We start from the raw sequence: 25,199 nt of genomic DNA on the forward strand, positions 1-25,199 counted from the left end.
GACAGGTGTCTTTTATACAGATGATGAGGTCAAACAGGTGCCATTCATATAGGTAACGAGTGGGAGACAGAAAAGCTTCTTACAGAAGACGTTACAGGTCTGTGAGAGCCAGGGATTTTCCTTGTTTGAGGTGACCAAATACTTATTTTCCACCCTGATTTACGAATAAATTCTTTACAAATCCTACCATGTGAATTCATGGATTTTTTTTTCACATTCTGTCTCTCACAGTTGAAGTGTACCTCTGGTGCAAATTACTGACCTCTGTCATCATTTTAAGTGGGGGAACTTGCACAATCGGTGGCTGACTAAATACTTTTTTGCCCCACTGTAAATACAGGCCATTTACCATTTACTTTACTGGGAATTACTGCTCTTTTGGCATTTGCTTAATGCAGTAGAGTCAGTACTGTGCGAGATGACCAGAAAACTTTTCAGGTGTGTAACTGAGATCAAAGGAGTTGGAAGAACTCACTGGCTTTGCAGCTAACGTGTTCCGCTCACAGTACAGTCTGTAGTTTCCTCTTGCCTCAGTGCCTACACACTATCATCCCCATCTTTCTCATCTTTAATTCAACTTGTTTGTCTTTGACTTCCTTCTTCCCCTTTTGTCTTTTTGCAATCTAGGCTCTGAATTAGATATCCTATTTATCGTTTCTCCCTTACTTTACCCGTACTTATCATTTTGCCAAAGTACATTATTACTATTATTTTTAATTGATTTAATTTCTTGATGTGTGATGATTTCTAACAATATTATTTTGGATCCCTACACTTCCCAGGTTACAGTTTCTCTAACTGCCATTGTATGTTGACTTCCTGTAAGTTTTGTCACTTGTGCTGTATCAGTACAGGGCCAATTTGAGCTACATTTCTGCCGCTACCAGCTCTAAGACTGTCTGAATGAATACTGATTGTCATTGTGCAACCAATTATAGGAAGGAAAGTTGAAGGTTGTGGACCTTAAGGTTATCAGACCAGGTATTGTGTGCATTTTGCTCTCATAGGTAATTATCAGTGGATTCAGATTGACTCCTAACATAATCGTTCCGTTGCTCTCGCCTTTCATAAATTTTTGTAGTCATTATTTCTCTGCACCCTCTTTTTCTGTCACTTGTGAGCAACTTTTTTTAAACCCATGTGTTACATTTTTGATAGACCCATCCATGTCACCACCATAATTATTTAAATGACTGTCAAGAGCATGAATGTTGCCATATTTTCTATGCATTTACACGTAGTTATTCTTTAACTGACCCTTAGGGGCATGACTGGCATATTATGCTTCATCAGTTAAACTAGGCGTGGGATTGCAGCGTGTGCAAGGTGCCTGAAATAACTTTATTCCCACCTTGCTTTGCTGCCTAATTTTACAAACTTGACACCTTTTTTTTTTTTCAGACCCAGGTTGGAGATAATTTTTGATTCATTCCAGGATATTTTTTTTAATTATTATAATTCTCAGTAGTCTTCCTTTGTAATTTAGGCCAGTCCACTTCTACTGTGTTCAGAATCCTTGCTTGCCAGCCTGCAGGAAAACCCCCTCTAAATCTAGAGAATGGGAACACTCTGCTAGTTTTGGGAGTGAGTTTTTGTGCATTTTACGGACCCGCTGTTTTTTTTTTTTCCTTCTCTCCTCCTCTCTTGCCTTAGGGAGAGACTGTTACATAAACAGGCTCTCGTCATCCCCACATTTTGATTCCCGCTGTTGTACCAGCCTCTTTTCATACTGCATTTTTCTCTCTCTCTCTCCCGTTTTCAATTATTTACTGACTTTTCACCATATGTCTCCACACACTATGTGTTTATTTCCTACTTCCTCAGTGTGCCAGTAAGGGTCACCCTGAAGCTCTTTGCATGGTTCAAAAGTATACTTGGAATTCAGATATAGAGCTGCTGAGAAAGCGTACACTTTATATTACTGTAATATGGGAATGATCTCTGTAGCTTGAGCACAAACTGAGAAATGTTTCATGATGTTTTAAAATTGTATTTTGCTGCAGCCATGTCAGCTTTGGGTGTAGCATTTAGTTTTCCTGCCAAATTCTTCAAATGAACAGTTTTCTCCCAAAGAGCAGACAACGCACAGAATAGATTTTCAGCTGTTATGCTTTGTTTATATTAGGCAAAAAACCCTGTCGTGCACTACAAGATATAAAGTGTTTAGCAACCACTTTTTCATTCACTTAGTATTTTACTGGTGATGTGTTCTGCAAGCCATCAGGCCAAGCCACTCGGGTTCTTTTTCTCCACTGCTATAAATGCAGTCAAGGAGTTAACAACAGAATCCATTTGACCAATCTCCTAATCACTAAGCGTTCCCGTTTAAAATGTGAGAGAGGGGGGTGTCTATGAATGTTGTGTATTATGCTTGGAGATTTGCTCTGGCACGTGCAGATGACAATGCCTGCCTTGACGCTGCTGATAGAAGTGCTCATAATCTCACTTTTATAAATGGAACATCAGATATTCAGGGGGACAACATCAGAACAGTGATTCAGAGACATTTAAGTTTTTTACCTCTGATTTCATTAAAATCTGAATGTTATGCCCTTAATATCCTCCCCCTTTCCATTTATTTCTCTTCTGTCTAGTTCTTACTTCTCTTTTTGCTTTCCATTGCTGTTCATCACCGCGCCGCCTCTCCGTCTCTACTCTACATTACTCCTGTTCCCTTATTTCTCACTAACAATGATCAGGATTCTTCTACAGAGAAAAACAGACTAGGGAGGATGTTGCCACCCTGTGTAAAGGCAGTTGTCATGGCAACACTTTGGCAATCGAGGACGGCCTAGCCTGTTAATTAAAAAGTTGATTAATTGTCTTTTAATTGCATACTTGTACACTGTAAAACCAAAGTAGTCCTTTTTCTTAATCACTCTATACTTGTCTTTCCTTATTCACTTCTTGCTCTTGTTCCTTTAAGCTTTTCTATAGTTTCCAGTGATCAGGCAGAGAGCATGCTCTCACGGACAGTAATCCAGTTGAGCTTATAAACATCTTATGGAGGAGGCTTGAAAGACAGAGCAGGGAGAGGGGATGAGCTGAAAGGATGTGCAGTCACCGTTAATTTCAACCCCCACCCCCACCCCCCACCCCCTTTTTTTTTCCCCTGCACACAGAAGCAGATGCAGGTAATGCTATAGAAAGTAAACTTGACACATTTGGCCTCAAGGTCATACCAAGGACAGTTACTAGGAAAATCAACACAGAGAGGTGAAAGCTGTGTGCCCCAGGAGGGCTGGCCAGAAGATATTAGAAATATATAATATATTAGAAAATATTATTTTATATTGCTAAGTATTCATAATTATGTAGCTATATATATATATATATATATATATATATATATATAAAATTATTATAAAATAATGTAGGGAAAGGAAAGCAAACATGTTGCGTTTTGGTTGGTAATACGTTAATTTATAAATTTGGTATAAGCTCAAGTGTTAGTGTTAACAGATGCATTAAGTAAAGGTTTGTTATAATTTGAAAATAAAATTCATTTTCCATCATTAAGTTGGTTATCTCTACATCCAACACTATGCCCATTTTGCTGGTGCCTCAGTAAGGCACTACCAGCAGCTTCACATGGCACAGTGCTGGCACTGTTACATTGTCTCCACAACAGTTTCTTTTTCATGTGTTTCTTTTATCTGGTCCTCCTCGTGGTAACTTTGTCCTTGTTTGTTTCTTTCTTGCCCACTCTGTAACCCTGATGCTGTTCCACTCGTGTGGTGTTTGTGCAAATTGCCAACCTGAAAATAATAGTCTTTGACTAACAAATACCATTACTCATTATTTCCTTATTGTTATTGAAGGAATTTTTTGTTTTGTTTTGTTTTTCATTATAATTAACAAGACTGTTTTATAGAACCAACATTAAGGATACAGGGCAGCTGTGGAGGATGCAGAGTTCATTTGGCAAACAATTGCAAAATTAGTGCATGATTCATGGTTCAGGCAAGTTACTGAACCAAAACCTCAGAATTTGTAATTGTGGCCCTCTTTTCCAGCAGCACTTCTTCCTTTTTTAAATCAAAGTTATCATGAAATACAGTGAGACAAAGTGTTTGTCTTTCTCACAACTTAATTACTGTATCACTCCCTTATTTCTGTCCCTTCTCGCTCTTTGTCTAAACCTTTGAAGATTTTTCTGTATCATGTTCTTGGAGCTCGTTGACTTTAATTGCATGCCTATTCCCCAGCGATGCCTTTGTTTGCTCTGATCTTGTGCGGCTTGATCATCTTTTAATGGCCTCCGAAAGACACAGAAACTGCTCGAGTTAAAGAAACAGCCCACTTGACATAAGGCTCCATATACTAGAGGGACTACCTCCAGGGACCATGGGTTTGTTGATGTTGTCGTCTCGTGTGTGTGTGTGTGTGTGTGTGTGTGTGTGTGTGTGTGTGAGAACACGCTTCTGTGAATGTCATCTGTAAACAACGCCTGGATCGATCTCACAGCTGTCTGTCTTTTCATACATGGTGAGTAGGGTGGCACCCGTGTGCAGGGTAGCTCAGGTGTAGGTTTTTGTGCGTGCACGCAGATCGCTCTTGATTTCATATGCACCCACATTCTCTGTTTCTATGGTAACGCCATGCCCCCCTTCAGTTCACATGCTCATACCACCAATCTCTGTCAGGTGTAACTTGGTGTTTGTTGCTAATAGCACTTTGTCAGCGGTCTGACAGACCTACTCCCACCACCCACCCGAACACACACACACACGTCTAAGTGGATCAATTTGTGTCAATTTAAAAAGTGTAACAAGTTGCCACCATGATAGCCTTAGGTCGTCTCCAAGCCCTTGACTGCTGTTTGCACGTCCGTGCACACGTATGTGTATGTGTGGGGGTCATATTAGCCGTGTAAAGCTGGGGTTGAGTAGCCTTGCCGCCTGCCTGCTGTCTCTTTGATGGGAGAACATCTGTTGGCTGTGATATGAAGCTTGGGAGTATCTCTTTCTCTCTCCTTCTCCCTCTCTCCTTCACTTGCTCTTCCGTTTCTGTTATGAATTCCCCAGCTGCTCGGCTCCCTCCCTTCACGTAAAAAACCCTGTCCCAGACCACCTGTGCAGTTTTAATGCATAATTTATCTGCTAAGTAACCACATCCGAGAGACTCATCTCTCCATCCGTCTCATCCTTTCCCTCTATGCCCTCATTGAGGTTTGGCTCGGGATGTCGACGTGGACCCCGATTTCCTAATATTCCTGTTAAAGCAGATTAGGATTGATTAGGTTTCATTGGTGGGCAGTGTATCCAAGTGTTGAAATCAGCAGCCAGTAGTGTCAGCTCGAGTCGAGAAGAATTTTGTAACTTCAGTTTAACAAGACTTCAGTTTCACCTCTGGCAGCAGAACAAGAAGCCACGCAACACCTTTTTTGACCTCTTTATTGGCAAGCATCAACTAGATGATCGATTTACATATCTTATTGATTATTCTTCAACCTTTGTAAGAGGCGCTATGTCGAATCCTAAGGCAGAATACTTTTGTTGGACTCCTATACTTTTATACTATTGTGTTCATGTCTCCAATCTTAATATACTGGTGCTGTATGACTCTAGTTTTTACAGCTTGTCATACGCTTGTATGCAGCTGACATGTTTTGTTACCATACCCACTTACGTGGCCTTGCAGGCCCAAAAGCAGTCATATTGCATTAGCCCATTGTGACAGAAACGGTGTTGTTACCACATTGTAGCTTAACCTGGACCAATTTTTCCCAGGGCTACAGTCATGTATTATGTCTGAGTATGAGTACGGCAAGGAAGAAATGACAAGGAATATTGCAAGGCAAGTCCCTCAATCTCTAAATCAGTTTTTTTTATTCTCCTGTCCTGCTTACTTAGACCACCAAGACAAGGTGAGCCATGAAGGTTAATGTACCATCAACAACCCCTCTTAACCTTGAACACTGTCTTTTTTATGCTCCGTGTGATGTATTGGGTTAGTGTCTTTTTAGTTTAGTGTTCAAGAGCAATTGAGCTTTCGCAGCACCTGTCAGTCAAGTAGCTGTCCAGTCAAGATCAATAATGACATTTTTCATGTGGAGGCTACTCCATTTGAATTGGAAGTTGTCAGAGACACAGCAGTGACCCTGAACTTGTAGTGTTGCCTTACATTATGATCATTGCACTACAAATGAACTCTTAAAGAGTCAGTAAATCAAAGTGGTGGAGTCTGGTAGAATGCCCGTCAGTCAAGCTGCTTTCTACCTTGATCAGCTCCGAGTATCTCCTTGTTAGACATTGTTCTGAAAAGAGAAGTGAAAAAAGTTTGCACTTTCACCATTTCAGTGATACCAAAAATAAATTGCTCTCCTTGAATAATCGTTTTTACGAGTTTTTTTTAGATTTGTTTGGCTGATTAAGTAGTTGCCCTAAAATAAGATCAATATTAAACAAGAGTTTTCTTAATTTGGAGATTGCATTTGATAAAGCAGAGGGTTGATTTCTGAGAACTATAAAATGTACCCTGCTTTATGCAGAATGTTTGTGGTCTTGTGCTGTGAGGCTAGCCCGGTATTTAAAGTTCCCTTCTTTTGTTTAGAGTGGGTGTTTCACAGTTAATCAGCCCTAAGAGTGTTAGGCAGCCCAGTTCAAACTGATGGACTTTCTGAAAGTCTGTTTCCGCTGCCATACAGGAAAGAAATTTGTGACGAATAAGAACGAGTTCATAGCATCTCCCAACCACAGAAAATCTGTCGAACAGCCAAGAATTACAGCTGTGACAGATGATGAGCTCAAGATGACTGCGTCAGCTGTCAGCAAAATGATTCTCAGAGTGTGAGTGAAGTCGTCTTTTTAAAAACAGCTGCTGGGAAAGAAGTCGGGGTGACACATAGTCAAGATCATTTTAAAGTCCTCCAACTGGCATTAGATTGTCATAACTATAGTAGACCATCACTTCACCTTTTGTATTAAACATGATTATTATTATTATCATTATCCATGCATCCACTTTCTTAACTGCGTGTGCAGGTCAGGGTCATGGAGGAGGATTCTGTCATAGAGGTAAAGGTGGGACTGGCAGTGAGCTGAACACATTGCCAGTCCCTCACAAGGCTGACACAGAGACTGACAACCACGCACATTCATGTGCAGATTTACTCTGATTTAGGGTCACCAGTTATACTACAGCTATACTAATTACCCAGTGAACAAAAGGACAGGGAGAGCATGCAAACTGCTGACCACTGCACCACCATGCGAGTTTGTGGCTCTTGATTTACTTCTATAAGTACAACAACAACAAACTTGGGTTAAAGCTACACGTTTTATGCTTATAAACTAGATACTTTTGAAAATTCACTTCTCTCTTTTGGAGGATTCTGTTTAGTTATGGCAGATGCGACGAGGCAGCTTGCATCTCGGTTGCCCTCATATCATGCTGTACTTCAGTTGCGAAGACCCCCTCATTGTGGCGCCTTTGCTCGTGCACAAATGATGCCGGCATAATGCCGCCGCAGTCCTAAGATGGCATGCCAGCGTGACATTGTAACTCAACAGTGTTGGTGTCTAGTGTGCCGTGTCCTGCCATGCTGGCTGTCCCTTTCACACAGACAATGATTCCGCTTTGTGACGGCCTCTGCTGCTATCTTTAAAGAGCAACAAAAAGCACCCTTCCCAATCCCATCCCAGTACCTTTTACACAGAAGCGGGTAGGTGGAGGAAGAACAGCCCCACCTTGAATAGGCTATGAGAAAGTGGCGGCTGTCCATCTTGTTGATCATTCTCCAGCTCTAATGACTTTGTCAATATAGAAACATTGTTAAAGAACAGAAAATCCAGGCCTGTCCACCTTTCTGCCAACCTGACCCAGTCATTAACATAAGACTGTTGCTGATTTTTAATGAGCTCTTTCTCACTTTTTATGCAAATCAGATTCCTCTCTGCTCCTAATTTACAGCAAAAGTCAAGCTTTTAGAGTTTTAAGGCAACATCTTGTCAACACAATCTAGCTCTTCATTTTAATACAGTATCCAGTAGCAACCATCCACGTATTATTATTTGACAGTCTTAAGAAATGAAAATGAATCTTAAAGCAAAACTATTTTCTTATGTGCAGCATAAAGGCTTTTGATGTGCAAGAGAAAAAACGTGCCCTCCAATTGAGTTAATGAACCTTTGTCGCTAAAGGGAGATTCATCAGGGATATAATGGGGCTAAATTGATTCACAAAGTGCACTTGCATGAACAACGTGCTCCTATTGATTTCAATTGTTCTTCAAGTCTGATTGGGTAATGAATAAATAATGAAACTTTGTAAAACACATGTAATAAGATAGACCACCAAGATTTTATTATCTTAATCACATTAGCCCTAGCTTCAGCTAGTTTGCAGCATTCTTTCTGAGGGACGCCTGTTTGTTCCAGGTTGCGTGGGCTGAGCCCTCTAGTCTCCTGAAGTGTGTTAGACTCAGATGGCAGTGCTTCCTCCGAGTGCCATATATGAGGACAAGACTTGTAAAGCTACTGAATTTGTCGCACAGATAATATTCTTTTCGAATGTGATTGCATTTATGCCTCAAATAAGTGTGATGTTCTCAATTTGGTGGAGAAAGTGAGTTGTATGAAATGAAACACTTTTTTTCTCTTAGAGATTTGTTTCCAAGCAATTTGCATCTAAATGAGGCATATTTGAGATGTTTACTTTTTAATGTTATTGCACTGTTTTCTTCTAACATCTGGAGGTGAGGCCTTGTTTTTTTCTTTGCTTCTCAATCTTGTATTTGCATTTGTCTGGCGTATTAGACCCTTGTTATGATGAAAATTTGGGGTGTTTGTTTGCGTAAAAAAGTGTACACTTTGTGTAGCAATGGTGATTTTAGTCTTAACAGACCATACACACATACACAATCACATACACACACACACTCTACTACAATTGACACACTGCCACATTTAATCAGTGTTCAAACCAGCCCTCACACCCTCATTCTGGCACTACGTGTGTGTTCAGTCATCCATCTGTCTGTGTATTCATCCACCTGTGCTTGAATGTGTGAATCTATGAATGTTGCACCATTGCTTAGTCTTTCTGGACTGCGGCAGTCTTCTTCAGATTAGAAATATTCAGATAAATTGACTCTAAGCTAATCAGCAGACCTCTTAATTATCCAGAGCAGAGCTGCACTTAACTGTCAAAGAGGTACTCTTCAGCCAGAGAGGTGTCTTGGGTGCCAGGCTTAGAAAATAAGGCTTGCCACTATTGCACTGTTGTAAAAACCTGGCCATGACAGCTCATTTTTCTTCAGAGCTGTTGGGGTTTCGTTTTGGGGTTTTTTTTTTTGTTTTTTTTTATACAGCCTTTCGTTACTTAATCAGCATTTGGCAATTAAACATTACACTGGCTAATGCCAAAGCTTCTCAGCTCGATAAGCAGAATTTCTTTATTTTTTTTGGTCAATTTTATCATGTGTGGTTAAAGTGATTAGAAAAATAAAAGAGTTGGCATATTCGTTTGTAGCCAAAACCAAGGAAGCAGGATAATGGAAGATTAACAGAATGAAAGTTAGAGGAAACAACAAAAAAATCCAGCTGGAAATTGGAAATCAGCTAATCCCTAACACACATGCTTCAACAATTCTTCCAGCTTTTTTTATTTTTATTAATGTGATTCTGATAGTCACTCTGAGCGCAACCTTTCCCCATCACCACATTACCCCACTGGACTCACTTGTCACTCACTTGGGTGTAAGTGTGTTTTGTCATTCAAGAGTTGTGAAGGTCAGCCTAACCTTCCATCTCTCAGCTTGGGCTCCATTATTAGGACTTGTCCTTTCAACATGAGCTAAATGGCCTGCCGCTTTTCTTTTTCTTTTTTATCCCTTTTCCCCATAATTCTATCTCTCTCCTCTCGTCCCCTCTTTCACTCTCTCATTGTCTGTGGCAGCTTGGTGGCTCTAGCGTCTGGCTGCAGTTGCAGAGCAGCAGCAGAAGCAGCAGTCACATACCTGCATTCAAGTGGAACAAACAGGATGGTTGGCTGCTCACGGAAGGTCATCAGCCCTGGGCACAGTGTGTGCACGCTTGTGTGTTTGTGTGCATATATTTCTAATTTTTTTTTTTTTTTATAGCTTTAAAAAGTGACAGAGCTCTTTCTTCTTTCTGATGATGTACTCAAATGATGCGGAATAAATTTTCGTCTTGCTGTAATCACACTGATCACTCGTGTCTTTTATCCGTATTGGTCACAAATAATAAATATGTTAATATATGACCTTCTGCCCTCATTCAATCATGCAGCAACAAAGGGAAAAACAGGGATCTGATGTTTTCTTTTAGCATAAATCTGCTTCCGAAGTGGACACCAGGATCAGAGGTGTAAAGATCAAAACTAGAGACACAGTTAATTAACTCAGGGTTGCGATTTTTTTTTTTTTTGGCTTTTTCTTTCTTTGAGGATATCCCTAAATAAAACATGTTTTTGTTCTAATAGTTTATAACTTTGAACCTTTGCGCCTTCTCATTGTGCTCTCTGTCCAGTCCCCCCGTAACTTGCTATCAGCCTAAAACTGCCGCAGTGACATCTGCCAGGCTAATGAATGGTGACACTCTAATCTTTGTCTTCCCTAATTGGTGCTGCAGGTTTGATCAAAAGCCAAGTCATGCTAGCTCAGTTGCAATATGGTAATCATGTTTATTACTAGACGCTGTGTATTCCAGCATTTGTAAGTGTGCACATAAAGTCTGCATATCTAAAATAGCTATGCTATCCTAATATTGGTTAATCTTGGGGGATTTGTTTTCAGCCCTAAGTGACCTTAATCGACCTCTACCCCAAGAATTTCTACCTGTCTACATTCTTTCTGTCTTATTTCCTTTCTCGCAAACCTGCAAAGCTGTAAGCTATGCACAATTAACTGTGTGGTGCTTCAAAACTGTTATTTGGTGCCAGGCTGCGAATACATCAATTCTGCAGTCAAGTTGGGCAGTTTAACTCTGGGGGCATTTGTAGAGCTGCAGTTTTGGCACTTGCATGTTCCATTTTTCAGGCCCTTTACTATTTGCTCAACAAAACCATCAATTGCCCCAGCCTTAAAATATGCCTTCAGACGATAAAGAAACCATGTGCCCCCCACAGTATGATGGTGCGAACAGATTTAGGTCCCCTCAGCTTGAATAATACCTGGGCCATATCAATGAGGTACAGGATCATCTTAGCGTGCAGAGGAGCACATTTTATACTAAAGCCTCAGGTGTGATTACCACGTGCATCTTGGCAGATGAGCCAAGACAGAGTGGAAAAAGTGACAACAGTAAAACCAGCTAATCTAATTAGCTGAAAGATACCGTGCACTGAAATAATTAGCCAGAATCTAATTGGCTGATATCAGTGTGCTGTTAAAAATCTGCCCGCCTCATTTTCTTCTTTTTCAGTAACCTTTAAAAGTAAACAGTTCCCAAATAGCCTGCAGAAATGTGCAGTAACAAGCAGTCGGGCTACAGCTATACAAGAAGTTGGAGCAGTATGAAGCTCAGCTGTACTTGTTGACTTTTGAGATCCCCACGTAACCTCTCCTCCTGTTTCACAATGATTCATCAACAGGGAGCTGATTAGCTCGCTTTCATCCTAACAGTCTTGTGTTTATGCATGTCTTTAATGCTATTACTGTACCTGAAGCTGTATACAGACATGCTGCTATTCGCTTTAGCCGCCTACGCTTTCTGGTGCATCCCCTTCTTTATGTAAACACACATACACGCGCGGGCTTGCTGACATCCATGCAGTTTGATATGTGGCCCAAGGCAAAGCACTTCTCTCTAATGAGCCTCCTGCCCTCCGTTTCTCCTGGGGAGCCGAAAGAGGACTAACCTTGATGCAGCTTAGAAAGGATGTAACCTGCTTACACGCATCCTCATAAATTGCTGTGCTCGTGAAGGAACCTAATTGACAACATTCTTTACCGGGGGAGTGATATTATCGCAGACATTACATGGCTAATCTTAACTTGATCCTCGGTCCACCTTTAATCCTTAACCCTAAAACAGGGCTGGGCAACTCCAGGCCTCGAGGGCCGGTGTCCCTGCAGGTTTTAGATGTGTCCTTGAACCAACACAGCTGATTTAAATGGCTAAATGAGCTCCTCAACGGCTGTATCCCAATTCAGGGTCTGCAGCCTTAAAGTACGCAGCATTAACGGTCCACACGGGCCCGCGTACTCAAAGACCACTAAGGCCGGAAGTGAGAGGCTTGTGAAATGGGATGGTCTAGCCTCCGTCGGAAATGTTTCATACAGCTTTGTTTGACAGAAATGAAGGACAAAATCTTTTGTTCGTTTGTTTGTTTGTTTCTACATGAGCTTTGATTTGATATGTATCTGAGGCTGAGACCACGGGACTGTGAAATCATGATTATTGGGCTTCACTTCTGTACTGAACAGTCATTTAAGATTAGCTAGTAAATAACAATTAGCTAATGTTGTTCATGAGACTAAAGTCATCTCACTTTGGTAATGTAAATATAATATGGCCAATATTAAAGTTATAATTTCAATCATTATTAGTTATTACAGCAGTGAATAAAGATTCAAGCTGCATTTATTTATATTTCCTGTCACCTTAAATCTTCACTCAAAGACAGGTTTCTTTGACACTGTATATATAACTGTGTTATATATATGAGAGACAAATGTTGTTCTTTTAATATGTTGGCATTACTAAATTTGTCTCAGTGCTTACTTTAAATATCGATAAAATCATCACATTCTCTGTAAGAGTAAGGTCAGCTATTGAACGGCGTATATTTTAAAGTAAAGGCTTTAAAACCAAGTTAGTACAAACGTCACTAATGTCACATAACTTTGCCGACATGTGGCCAACAGTAATGTTTTAATGTTCTTCGTTATTAAACATTCGCACATAAATAAGTGACATAACATTCAGTACTTACTTTTAAAAGTTTACTCTTCGGCCGCCCCTCTTTTTTTTCCCGGCAAAATTATCCACACCCACCGCCCAACATATCCCATTCTGGGATATGTTGGGCCACAAAGTCTACACCGCCACATCCTTAAAATTCAGTGAAATGAAGGACGCATTTGAGGGCCGCATTTCAAGCAGCCTTTGAATTGGGACAGCCTTTGTCGCGTTGCTGTGGCCTCTAAATGCGGCCCTTAAGGCTGCAGACCCTGAATTGGGATACAGCCAACATGTCCTGAAGTTCTCCAGAGGCCTGGTAACGAACTGATCATGTGATTCAGGTGTGTTGACCCAAGGTGAGATCTAAAACCTGCAGGACACCTGCCCTCGAGGCCTGGAATTGCCCACCCCTGCCCTAAAACAACTGCTGGAAGACGTGAGGAAGATCTTTGTAAATATCTGTGTTCAGAAACATCTTTGTAGTATTATGTGAGGTCAGAAATCTGTCATAGGAGTGATGGACTGTCCCATATGCTGGCAGCATCAAGGGTTTGAAATTGGACCAAAAATAATTAGTGAAAACGAATGTTGCTTTGCTGTTGCTTGTGCAATATGCCACCAAGACCGGGTATGTCAGCATGACATTCCAGTCTCATTCAGTAGTCTCATGCTGTTATAAATCTTGGATCACTAGTGCAGCATGTACGAATTCTCATTGTATGAATTTCTATCCCTGAAAAATGTTTGGCACATTAAGCTTGACCTATCTGATCTCCATGTTTGTGTTGCATTGACATGTCTTTTTTAACACATTTTTTACTCCTTGTTTGTGTTGTAGATCTGGGCCAATTATGAGGAGAAACCAGTGGAGGAGGTCGTGCATCTTTCAGAGGAGAAGGAGCGCGTGGCAAACTACAAACCAGTCTATGTCACTGAAATCACCGACACCCTGCACTTCTACGCCCAGGATGTAGAGACAGGTACCTCGAGATGGTCGTGTGCATGAGCGAGGGAGTGCGTGAAAATTCATTTTTGTTCACTTAGTTTTCCAAATATATAATTTTCGAGTTGGCCTAAAGAGGCAGCTTGCAAAACCAGACAAACAGACTCCAGTGAATATAAAATTTGATAGAGTAACCAATGAGAATTAGTTTAGAAAAGTTGAAATTGCTTTATAAACATGCTGTTTTACTTCAAGCTGCATATTTTTTCTGTCAGCTTTTGCAGCTTCACACTAAATACCACTATCTACACCAGCTCCCAACAGCGGTGGCAAGCAAGGACTTTGCATTTTATTCCCTTTTAACACCAGACTGACTTTATGAATGACAATTATCTCTACTACTCAGACATTCGGCTCATCCCCTGCTGCAGCATCCCTCCCACCAGGAGACAAAACAAAGGACGTCCCGCTTATTATTACTACTAAATGATAGGAATAAATCACCACATCCCCTCCTGTCACCATTGATGTTTGCAGTTTTTTTTTTTTAAGTCAAATGGAGTCTTACAATTTAATCTACTCTCTCTATGATAACAAAAAGTTTGCCATTTAAAGCTCGGATAGGCAATCTGTTTGAAATTTTTGTGGTTTGTCTATAATGATCCACCGTGAAGCAATGTGGGGGGACTAGACTCCAGCACTTCTACTGGCCTTTGATTTTGGGCTTTAGAAAATCCAGCCAATCATAGAACTCTTGAGATCAGATCAGATGAGTAGTGTGTACACAAAAGTCTGAGTAGGAAGTAAGGCATACATGCTCAATTGGATGAGCAAGTCTTGTGGGAAGCCAACATGGAATTTGTTTTAGTTCATATGAAACGCGGCACTTGTCTTTGTGCATCTCAAAAAAGTTCATTTTTTTGGGCTACAATGAGGTATAAGCCATAATGATCCAAATCAAAACACAAAAAGGGCTTGAAATATGTAAGTATGTGCTTATCTGCTTTGAAGGGTTTAGAATAGAGGGAAGAGCGCTTCAGGGGTGGGTTGTGTATTTTAAATTCTGTCTATGTAGCTTTAATTATTGCCTTGACACAATTTTACATTTAGAAACATGCAAATACATTAAAAGCTGCATTGACGAACTAGCTGGAACAGATCTGAATCCTTTATGCCAATCACTATCCCTTCATCGTCTGCCAATTTGTAGGAGCAACTCAGGATTCTGAGGTCTTTCTCTTTCTCTGCCGCCCCCCACATCTGTCTTCACTGGCAGTCGCCTGGTAGAGGCCATGAAATTGACTTTGGCCACCTTTTAATTTGCCTCGCTGTCATCATTAATTAATTTGCCTTCATTTACTGCCAGTCTAAGCCTAAGCATCACACACATCTTAATAATCCAATCATTTATGACTGTGAAAAACATTTAGCTCACAATTGTTTGTATAACCTTTCTGTACATTGAAAGCTTCCGGTATTGTGACATGCGCTCAACACTTTTTTCTATCAGTTGTAGATTCAAATCTAAAGCCTTTTCACTGCCTCTGGCTACTTCAGCTTCACTTTCCTGCAAGTCAGGACTGATGTTCAGGTTGAGTGAGTTGTTTTTGGGGTTTTTTTTTATCACTGATCTGAATTGGGTGTCTCTGTGAAGATGCTGAAATATATGATACATGGCACATAAACCTGAAACTAGGGTTAATGCTTTCAGCATCCTTTATTTTCAGTTGGGTGGGGTGGGATAGAAGCAAAAATATATTACACAATATCTAAAACTGAGTAGGAGTTCATGGTCTTGTGGGAAACAGAATGTACTCAAGCTACACATAAAAGAGCAAATCAAAGCATTTTTATTGATTTTTAGCATATTTCTCATAAGTTCTTTATACCTATAAACGAGCCTGGGGAAATGGAAGATGTAAGGTATTTACAACTTCAACGTTTTTTTACGGGGTAGAATCTAAAGTGTTGCATTTAAAGAAATTGTACACAATCTGCATTTTTTTTTAAACATTGCTGCTCTCGGTGCATTTTGACAGGGGAGCTGTGAGTTATTTAATCTTTTCTCATATAAAGGCTTGATTTTTAGATGATCCAGCAGTGCTGGGGCTTTTTTTAATTTATTTATTTCCCTCTTAATTGGCTCGTGTTCTTCTACCAAGAGACTTACGTGCTACTTTAAAAAAAAAAAGTTATTCTCAGCAGGGAAGAAAAACCTGACCGGTCTTCACCCTCTGCTTTCCTCTCCTCATCTCCCTCTCCTTCATGTTGTTTGCCCCTCCCCTCCTTCCTCCATCTCCTTTTCTCCCTTGGTTTCTTTCATTTTCGCTGACGCTCCCTCAAAGCTACATTAAGTCATACCAACCTCTTGAAGAGAACATCAAAGTGTTAGGGCCTGTAAAATCATACAAGCTGAGTGCTTTATCATTACATGCCCCCACCTCCACCCCAAAAAATTTTCCGAAAAGGACTTTTATATACTCAGATAAGCTTGGAAGTGGAGGCAGAATTTTTTAATAGTCTTGTGATTGCAACTGATGACAACATACCACCTAACATAAATGCATAAGTGAAAGACTGATTATAGCATCTGTCCCACTATCAATGTCTGAAAACATCTGGAATAGCAGGCTTTTTTCTACATATGTGCTCACTACTGCCCTGATTCCAATCTATAGGTAATAACATGTGTCAAGTAAGGTCATATGAAACAGGAATTAACCAGATGAGTAAACACTGAGTTGAATTTATATATACCAACAGATGTATTTAAAATTTAACATAGTAGTATACCTGACATTCCAATCCATTCACACATGTTTTTATAACAGGGGCTGTAAAACAACATGACTTTGACTTTGACTAGTAGGACTTTCGTATTTAGCAGTAGTGTAGATATTAATACCAATGAACAGTCGGACAGAAAAAGATGTTTTAAGTCCAATATAATGAGAAGATGATGCATGTATTAAAAAGATAAAGAAAGAGAACACAGAGAGAACACACACACACACATAATCGGTCGGGTTACAGTCATTAATATTTAGATGCAGTTTCCAAACCATTAACCCTGTGGGAGTTGTGGTTATCTAATAGGATGGAATGTATTTATTTATTTATTGTGGTCTACTGTGATCAGCGGGTATTGAAAAGCTTTCACAGCTGTTGCTGTACTTTTAAAAAATGTGTGTGTATATATAATATAGATTTTTTTTTTTTTTCCATAAACGAAGGAAATTTGGTTTATAATTCCTTTTATTCTCCTGGGCCCCTCTGTATCTGCACTGTATTTTACCCCTTTTCCCATTTTAATTATTCCCATTTATAATTAAATAAGGATATAAGGGCTTGTTTTTTTTCTCTCTGCTTTTCAGTATATGAAAATCTTTACACAGACTCGATAAGCGATTAATTTCACGTTAGGAGTGGTTTTCCAAGTCAACAAGAAGCTTGAGCGAGAAGCTCTTTAATCCTCAGTTTATTTTAAGGGTCTTTATCGCTCATTGTTTCATGCCCCCCACCTCTCCCAGTACACACAGACACACACACATCTCTCTGCTTTGTACTTCTGTGTCTTTTTCCCCCCCTTATTTTCCTTGTGCATGTTGCTTCCTCTCCGGAGGCTATATGTAATTACTGTCAGAGGGGGGCCTGCATAGATCTGTGTGACCTTGGACATTGAAAGACAAAGGCCACTCCAGGCACAGGGGAAGGAAGTGACTCTGTGCCGTACAATATTGTTAGTTTACCACTATGCTGGAGAGACTATGTAATTTAAACACTTGCTAAATGTATTCTTGCACTCTTGATAGGTATGAATATGAAGTGGGCATGTGTGTATAAATGTATATTGGACACCGTAGTGACTAAACATTTCATTTCAAACCTTGTTTACAGAAAATCTACCTGACCAAAACACTACAGCCTAGGAAAGTTGGTTACATTGTTGTCATTCATATAGCTTTCACAGTGAGAGGAACTGATGTGATTTCAAGCAATACAAAGACTACAAAGACATATTTGTATGCTGGTCTCCAATAAGCCAAATGTGCATAACCAAGGTGGTGACAGAAGTAGACATTTTTAAGTGTTTCTATCACTCACTACATTGCAAAGACCTTTTCATGATATGACTTCTGTCAGTGGCAAAACGAAAGAAGCAATAAAAACACAAACACGAGCAGAAAATGCACACGTTACTGGTTGTTGCATGTATTTTTGACACTAAGTGGAGATGTAGACATGGATCTAAAAAGCTCTGCTCAGGTTTATAATGCACCCTACCAACACAGTGGCATAAATGAGACCTTAAGCGCCCATACTAAGGACTGAGTGTTCCAAGGAGCAGGCATATCCAGCTGGTAGATCCTAATAAACATCTGTAGCCATGGCCAGTCAGCAGCTGCTTAGATATCCTTCACAGAAAAGGGGCCCATACGCTAGCTGCACGTCTGGGGCATTGCGCGTGTAGGAGACTTCAGTCCTTGGCAGTAATGTGCCAACATAATAGCCTCCACCACCCATTGTGTTGACCACTGTAAGGTAAGAAGCTTCCCTCAATGAGTGGGAACCTGGGAAACAAAGAGCTGCTTTCCTTTTTTCTCCTTTTCTTTTCTTTTCTTTTCTTTCCAATCCAACTGGATGCACAAAGGCTGTACATAACAAAGTGAATTAAGCTACTCTCATCAACAAACAGCTGGGGAGAAAAGCCAGTACCCCCCAAGAGTGGGGCATATATAAGCAGGCTAACTGTAGCTATAGTGATTCGAAAACTTCAAACAGGAATTATGGCAGATACAACATGTAGTTCACACATCCTTTTTGCTTCTGAGAAAGCCAGCAAAAAAGATAATTTTGAGAGAATATGCCTTCAAGTCAGAACACTTCAAAGGAGCCCTGAGAGCCTCTGAAATGATGGGCAAATTGCAGGAGGCATGCTAGAGGCTTAAAAGCAGGGTGCAGCTGATGGGCTTCCTTTATAAACCTTCTCATAAGCCTATGCTGACCAATTGGCATGTTTCCAAAGCCCACTTGCCCAGCCAAAATTGAAGCCAAACGCACATCGGCAGTGAAAAATGTTTTACCACTATATAGCAAATGGTGTAGGATGCATAACACATCTAAAACAGAGCACTGCAATGAAATGGCGCCATCTCTCAAACACTATATCAGCACTATGGTACCCAGAGAGCTGAAGCTGTCCATCTAAGTGTGGCATTTCTAGCTAGATCTCGCTTATTGTGGCACACTGGGCCAGTCTGGGTTCTTTAGATCTCAGTGTCTTTGGCCGAGGATGAATCGGCTCATATCAGTTGGCCAGACTTGGAGCAGTTCTCTGACAGGAGACAGATCACCTTAAACAGCTCAGGTTGGTAAGCTGAAGGAACGGTAACCACACTGAGGTTTTTTAATGGACGAGGCTACAATCACAACCAGCCCTAAAGCCTTTGACAGTAACTTTGTGGCAAACGGTTTATTCCAGAAATGTCTCATCTCTCCAAACCACACTCAAATAGAGGCCCAGCTACACTACTACATGTGGGCGGGCTTCATGGGGTGTTGGGAAAGACAGCGGCTTACTGATGGGACTGCCACTGACCATGATGCCTTTGCAGCAGGGAGAGTGACATCCTCATCATACTCGATGTCATCAGGTTCTCCGCCTTAGATTTTGTGAACTGGGTAGAAGGAGAAACTCTGTACCTGGGTCTTCCACCTGTATCCTTTTACGAAGTGCAAGCTGACTTGAGTTTTATCCAACAGAGCTGACAGTTCTGATGATCTGTCAAAAATTTGCACATGCTTCACTGCAGTGTTGGAGAGACAGAACTCAGTTTTAGGGGCTGTCAAGTTGCAGGTGACATTCCAGGAACCGTACAGTTATTTCAAATCAGTGCTTATATAAGCTGGGGTCTACCTGAACATACAGCTTACAGCTGCCACAACACCATTTATTCTGTCTTGTAAACTTGTGTAGAATAGATGTTTAATCTGTGACACACTGTTTAATATCGCTATTACTCATTACTGCATTGGTTTTCCCAAGCCACAGATTGTGTTACTAGGCAAAAGACTTGTCACTGCCTAGCTAGTGACCTCCCCCTGATTTGGCCTTAATGCACTTGTCACATCCACGGTACTGGGCTGCTAGGCCTGGCCCCAACCGACAAACACACATTTTCTGCTCACCCCAAGCCTCAGCTGCAGCGCGGTTGGCGGTACATCCTGTCTACCGCTTGTTTCCTGGCACGCATACAGCCTCATAATGAGTGGAGTCGTTCCCCCCAACCAGGTGCCACTCCGTCCACATTATTCACACTTCTACCTTTTACACACAGCAGCTGTTCATCACCTAATGATGCTGGACCCAGCTACTGTTGGAGCAATGCAGGCAGAACAACACTGTCTGGCTGGACTTCAGACCAAGTCCTTTCCTGCTTTTTGAAATGGAATTTCATTATTTTTACAATTTAGGTTCAATTTATTTTTTCCATTGCTTTTTTTTAGTTCAAGTAGATTTTTTTTGGCTAGTTCCCTTTTTATTCACTGTGTTGATTTCAAAAAGAGAACATAAGAATTACTATAGCGTTTCATATGAATTAGGGTGAGTGGCCTCATAATTAGATGTCATGTCAAGGCAGCCAAGTGAGGATTACTCTACAGAGTACAGCTTACTAAAATAAAAAAAGAGGCAAGAGTGCACTGAAAATGGTTGTCACATTTTTGTGTGTGTTTTGGATGAAATGTCTAATTTTAACACTGTGGGCCAGAGTCAGCCAGGGGTTAAGATAATTAACTTCTGTGCCAGTGCGTTATCATACTGTTTGTTTGGGTTTTTCCCCCCCAAAGCATTTGATTTAACAAAGTCATTTTTGTTAAGCATGAGTTCTCTGTTGAACAGCCTTATTAAAGTTTGAAGTAGAGAAATTGCAGAAATTTAGCAGTGGAAAATAACAACTTTCAGGCATTACTGTGATGGGTATATTAATGATTGTAGTAAACCTTTTTTTGGTTCAATAAAATTACAAAGTAAATGATTTTAGAATTATACTAAGTGTATGTGACTACAACTATGTTTGAAATTAAAGCTACTTGTTTCCAATACAATACTAGCTTTAATTTCAAATTCAGTCTAATTAGAGTTTTGCCATTAAAACAAAGTGGACCATACTCTGAAAAAAGAAAAGTAGGTATTTCTGTGGCCACTGTATCCCTGTTCTCCTCCCTTTTTATGTCTAATATTTAATTCAGCTGAAGTGTGTACAAGGCCTTGTTGTAGTCCAATTCGACCATAAACTGAACAAAGTAACCAAGCTAGGGAATGAAAGTTGCAGGAGAAGAAGCACCCGATGCGGCTTGTTTTTCACTTTTCTAGCTCCCTGCCACTGCAGCAGATGCAATATTTAGAGGTCAAGTCCCGCCAAGATGATCTTCCGCCTCCCAAGGCATTCATTATTAAATCAGATGCGCAACTTAGCTTCTAAAAGGTCAGCTCACCTGTCGGTTTGAGGTGGGGTGCATTTGCTTTTCAGGTGGAAAATAAGCATGTTTGTCCACACTCATAGTAAGCACGATTTGCACGAATGTCAACTTCGAGGTCGATTACCTAAAGCCGAATGGCAGAATGGGACTTTTCACAGTGGTGAGCCACTTGCAGGTCTAAATCTGGATCTCATCAACTCTACCAAATGTGGGCAAAAATGTGCAAATATGTGCACATTTGGGGAATAAGGACCTTCTTATATAAACTCCCCACAATCAAATCCAGGCATTAGCTGCAGTCAATGAGACTCGACAGGTGGTAGAGAGAAGAACAGAAGAGACTGATGCAAAAAGAGAGCCACAGATGCTTTCTCTCTCAGTGATGGCTTTTCCAATTACAGAAATGGTAATTTGCCGTTCAAAAAAAAAAAAACTACTCCAGACTGTCAGGAAGTGAAAAATGGAAGAGAGTTATTGCTGGTGGAGTATCGCAAGACATAATCCATATCCCGTTCTAGAGGGAGTGGAGCAGCAGTTGTCAGGTGGGGCGATCATTTGTTTTTCTAGCTTGACCTCCTTCGACATGCTGCAGATGCTCAGAATATTTTAAAGATCAGCCAGGAAGGGGATTAAATGGTCTTTTTCCTATTTTGCCTTTCTTTTGCACACTGCCTGCAGGTGATTGCCTTACAGGTTCTTTGTTGACCAAACACGGGGGCCAATAATCTCATAACAGCTTTGTGTGCTTGCTCTCACTGCAGGTCTCCCAAGCCAGTACGCTGTATACTGAGGCTGTGTTTTGTTGTTTGTTATTGCTGCCTTTTTACCTTGAAATTGTTGCTCGCATGTCCTGAAACACAGCCATTCCTCTACCCCGAGAGGATGAAGCCTGTCCAAACCTCATGCATATTTAACACCGCAAACTAAGCTCCGTTCAGTGTTTGTGAATCTCTCAGATGGTAGATGATGTACCATCCATGTATCCACAGTCTTTGACTAGCCAGGCAGGGGGCACAACAAAGGTTCTGCAGCATTTTCAACATGAGCGAGAATGTTGATGTAAAAAAAAAAAGAGAATGCTGAGGGGAAAAAAAGGCTTTTGGGGTAATTGTGTGTCTCCTCTAGATCTTCCCATCCATGCTTTTATAAATCTGACTGAGCTGTAGCTAGGTTTATGTGTCTGGATCTTCTCCAGTCAGTTATTTCCCTGGCAGTTATCTTTTCATAGTTGCTCTCTGCTTTGACTCCTAATTTTGTCATTCTTATAAACCAGGAAATTGGAAGGCTTTCATAGATAGCCATTGCTCTCCTGGCCTGAGCTTCTTTCATATTGTGATTATTTACCGTTGTGTGGGTTTAATGCCTTTTGTAAACAGCTTAATAGAATTCAGTGGAGCCTTGGGATGCGTAGTGAAAGGGCACTTGATTTGCTGTTTTTACTGGCTTTTGTTTTCCCTCGCCTTTGTTCACACACCCTGTGCCACAAAAGAATAAAATATGATCATAACTAACCTGTAACATGTCAGTCTCTCTCCCCTCTCTCTTTTTCGCTCACCTTTTCGGTTGTTTTCTTGTTTTAAAGCCTAATTGTTCCCTCGCTATTCTGTGGGCATTCAAAATGTAATTATATATGATTTGCAAACAGCTGCATCCATAATGGTGAATAAACAAATTACAGAACGAGGGAGGGGGGTGGAAAAAAAACAACAGATGAATAAAGAGATGAAGACAGAAAGAAATTGGCCGCCATAAGACACAGTCAGTGGTTTGGCTGCTTTTTAGATCATCACTTTGGCTCTCTATTCAACGCAAAATGAGCACTCACGCTTGACATGGTTTACCCAATCTGCACGCAGATATTTAGTTGTCTTCATGCCAACGTAAAATGGGAATCTTGTGCTGTAATGCAGCGTTTCCTCGCTGTCCTTCCATGCTAATGCGACTCTTCCTATTCATTCAGAATTTCCGCACTTGCGTAAGCTTTTATTCAATCCACCCCAGATGGCAAATTACTTCTGTCAGTGCTCACCTGCAGTTTGTGAAGTTCATTTTAGCTTTCTTCCACACTGATTGCAGTCAGAGGAGACTTAATTGTAGGTATTTGTGTGTAATTCCTTGCACACCCACCTTATTTCCATGTGCATTTTGTTGTTGTTGTTTCTTTTGTTATTATTGGTGTTGCGATTTGCACCTTGTCAGTACACTGATGTTCTTCTATGGACAAGCATAGACTTAAACCTGGACATATGGATGGAGTGTTTCTGATCTTAGATCCAAGAATTCTGTACTCCTAATTAAACCTTCAAATCCCAACATGGAATAATGATCATGCGTGAGTCCCACGCTGCATACTAAATTGAACACACCTTGCAGTCTGCAGATGTGGAAATGAACATTATTGAGTGCTCTGTAGGGGTCAGTTTGCAACTCTATCAGGTTGAGACTGAGATAAGAAAGTTCTGAAGCTCAACTGTGATGCAAGAAAATGCATCTGGTAAATAAGGATGTATTATATTCTTCATTATTCTCTTTCTGGGGGATAAGAATTAGGAGGTGAATATGAATATGTTAATTTTCTTCTTCTTCCAAACATCAGGGAAAATAGAACCCTTAGCTCAAACTGTACCAAACAGCAGTGTACAAGAGGAAATAAAGGTGATGGGCACTAAAAGGCCCAGCTGCAGAGTGAGATTTGTGCATAATTATGCTCATGCTAAAATCTGTGATATGGTGGTCTCATAAGCTTCAGCTTCCAGTTCAAACTGTAAATAATCCATTCTGTTGCTCGGTATTGTAAATACCATTTACATCAATAAAGCATTTTCAATTAAATGCACACACATTCGCATTGAGAAGGAAGGCACGCACTAACTTTTTTAATTTGCTTAATAAATCAAGGAGGTGGCTGACTGTGGAAGCTGTAGTCCACTGCAATATTAGCTATTCTGCACCAAGCCACAGTGGTAAAGCTGGAGTATAATGATGCAACCACCCCGCCTGTGTGCGTGCGTGCGTTTGGTCCATATGATGCAAGTTGTTTAGAAAGCAATTCATCTGATGTGTTTTCTAAAAACTGCTTTCTCTACAAAATGCTGAGGATGGGTCTGTTTGGTGTGTTGATGCTTCTTCCCCACCTCTCTGCTGCATTCATTAGCAATTGCTGTACCAGTGGGTGGCTAGTGATGTGTCGGACACCCCCACCTTGACCGCCGCCTCCCCCCTCCTCACAATCAAACTGAGCTCCCAACTTTTCTTACACACTCCCACAATGCCTTTGTATCCCTCGGTGGTGTTTTTCTCCAGGTTTGACAGCATGCAAATGAAGGTTCCCTGTCTGCTGTTGTTTGCAGCTTGCCTGCCTGTCTCGGCACAGATAACCGTGGGAAAAACAGCATCATTATTTGTGTTTTCTTGTTCTCCACAAGCATAAATAATTTTAGGTGTTAATGACAACTCACAGCAGCAGTACATAAGTAAAAAAAAAAAAAAAATTAAAAAAGGTGCGTGCAGTGCCTGCCTCCAAGCTGTTTGATAGTAACATGCATAAGCAGCACCTACTAATTTTGCAAGCAGATACATGCACACACTGACTGCATTTATTTTAACACAAGAAAACAGGTTAGTGGGAGAAAACATGTTTTTGTAATACCCCAGTTATACTGTAAAATAAAAGTACACATGCACAAGGTGAGAAATTGGGTTTTTACCCAAGACTGATATGCTAGGTTCTTCTATCCATGCGGTTTAAAAATATCCAGATCTGCTATTGTAAGACTGGGAGTAAGTGTATGCGTAGATGCAGTATTGTCACACAAAATATTGATGTGACTGTTATGTTTACCGCTTACTACATGATTTTATTGGGGGGAGGAATGGAAGCTATTTGCAGTATTTTCGAAAGCATC

General features: G+C 40.6%; 1 protein-coding gene across 1 annotated transcript in view; it reads left to right on the forward strand.

Annotated features, from left to right (window-relative positions):
- Nucleotides 1–25,199, forward strand: part of snd1 (staphylococcal nuclease and tudor domain containing 1) — a 178,541-nt gene that overhangs the window by 122,867 nt on the left and 30,475 nt on the right. The window contains exon 18 of the mRNA XM_006780760.3: nucleotides 13,708–13,849. Within this exon, the coding sequence (XP_006780823.1) occupies nucleotides 13,708–13,849 (142 nt within the window). The remainder of the gene's footprint in view (nucleotides 1–13,707; nucleotides 13,850–25,199) is intronic.

Source organism: Neolamprologus brichardi, chromosome 17, assembly GCF_056152115.1.
Source record: "Neolamprologus brichardi isolate AB-2024 chromosome 17, ASM5615211v1, whole genome shotgun sequence".
NCBI lineage: Eukaryota > Metazoa > Chordata > Actinopteri > Cichliformes > Cichlidae > Neolamprologus > Neolamprologus brichardi.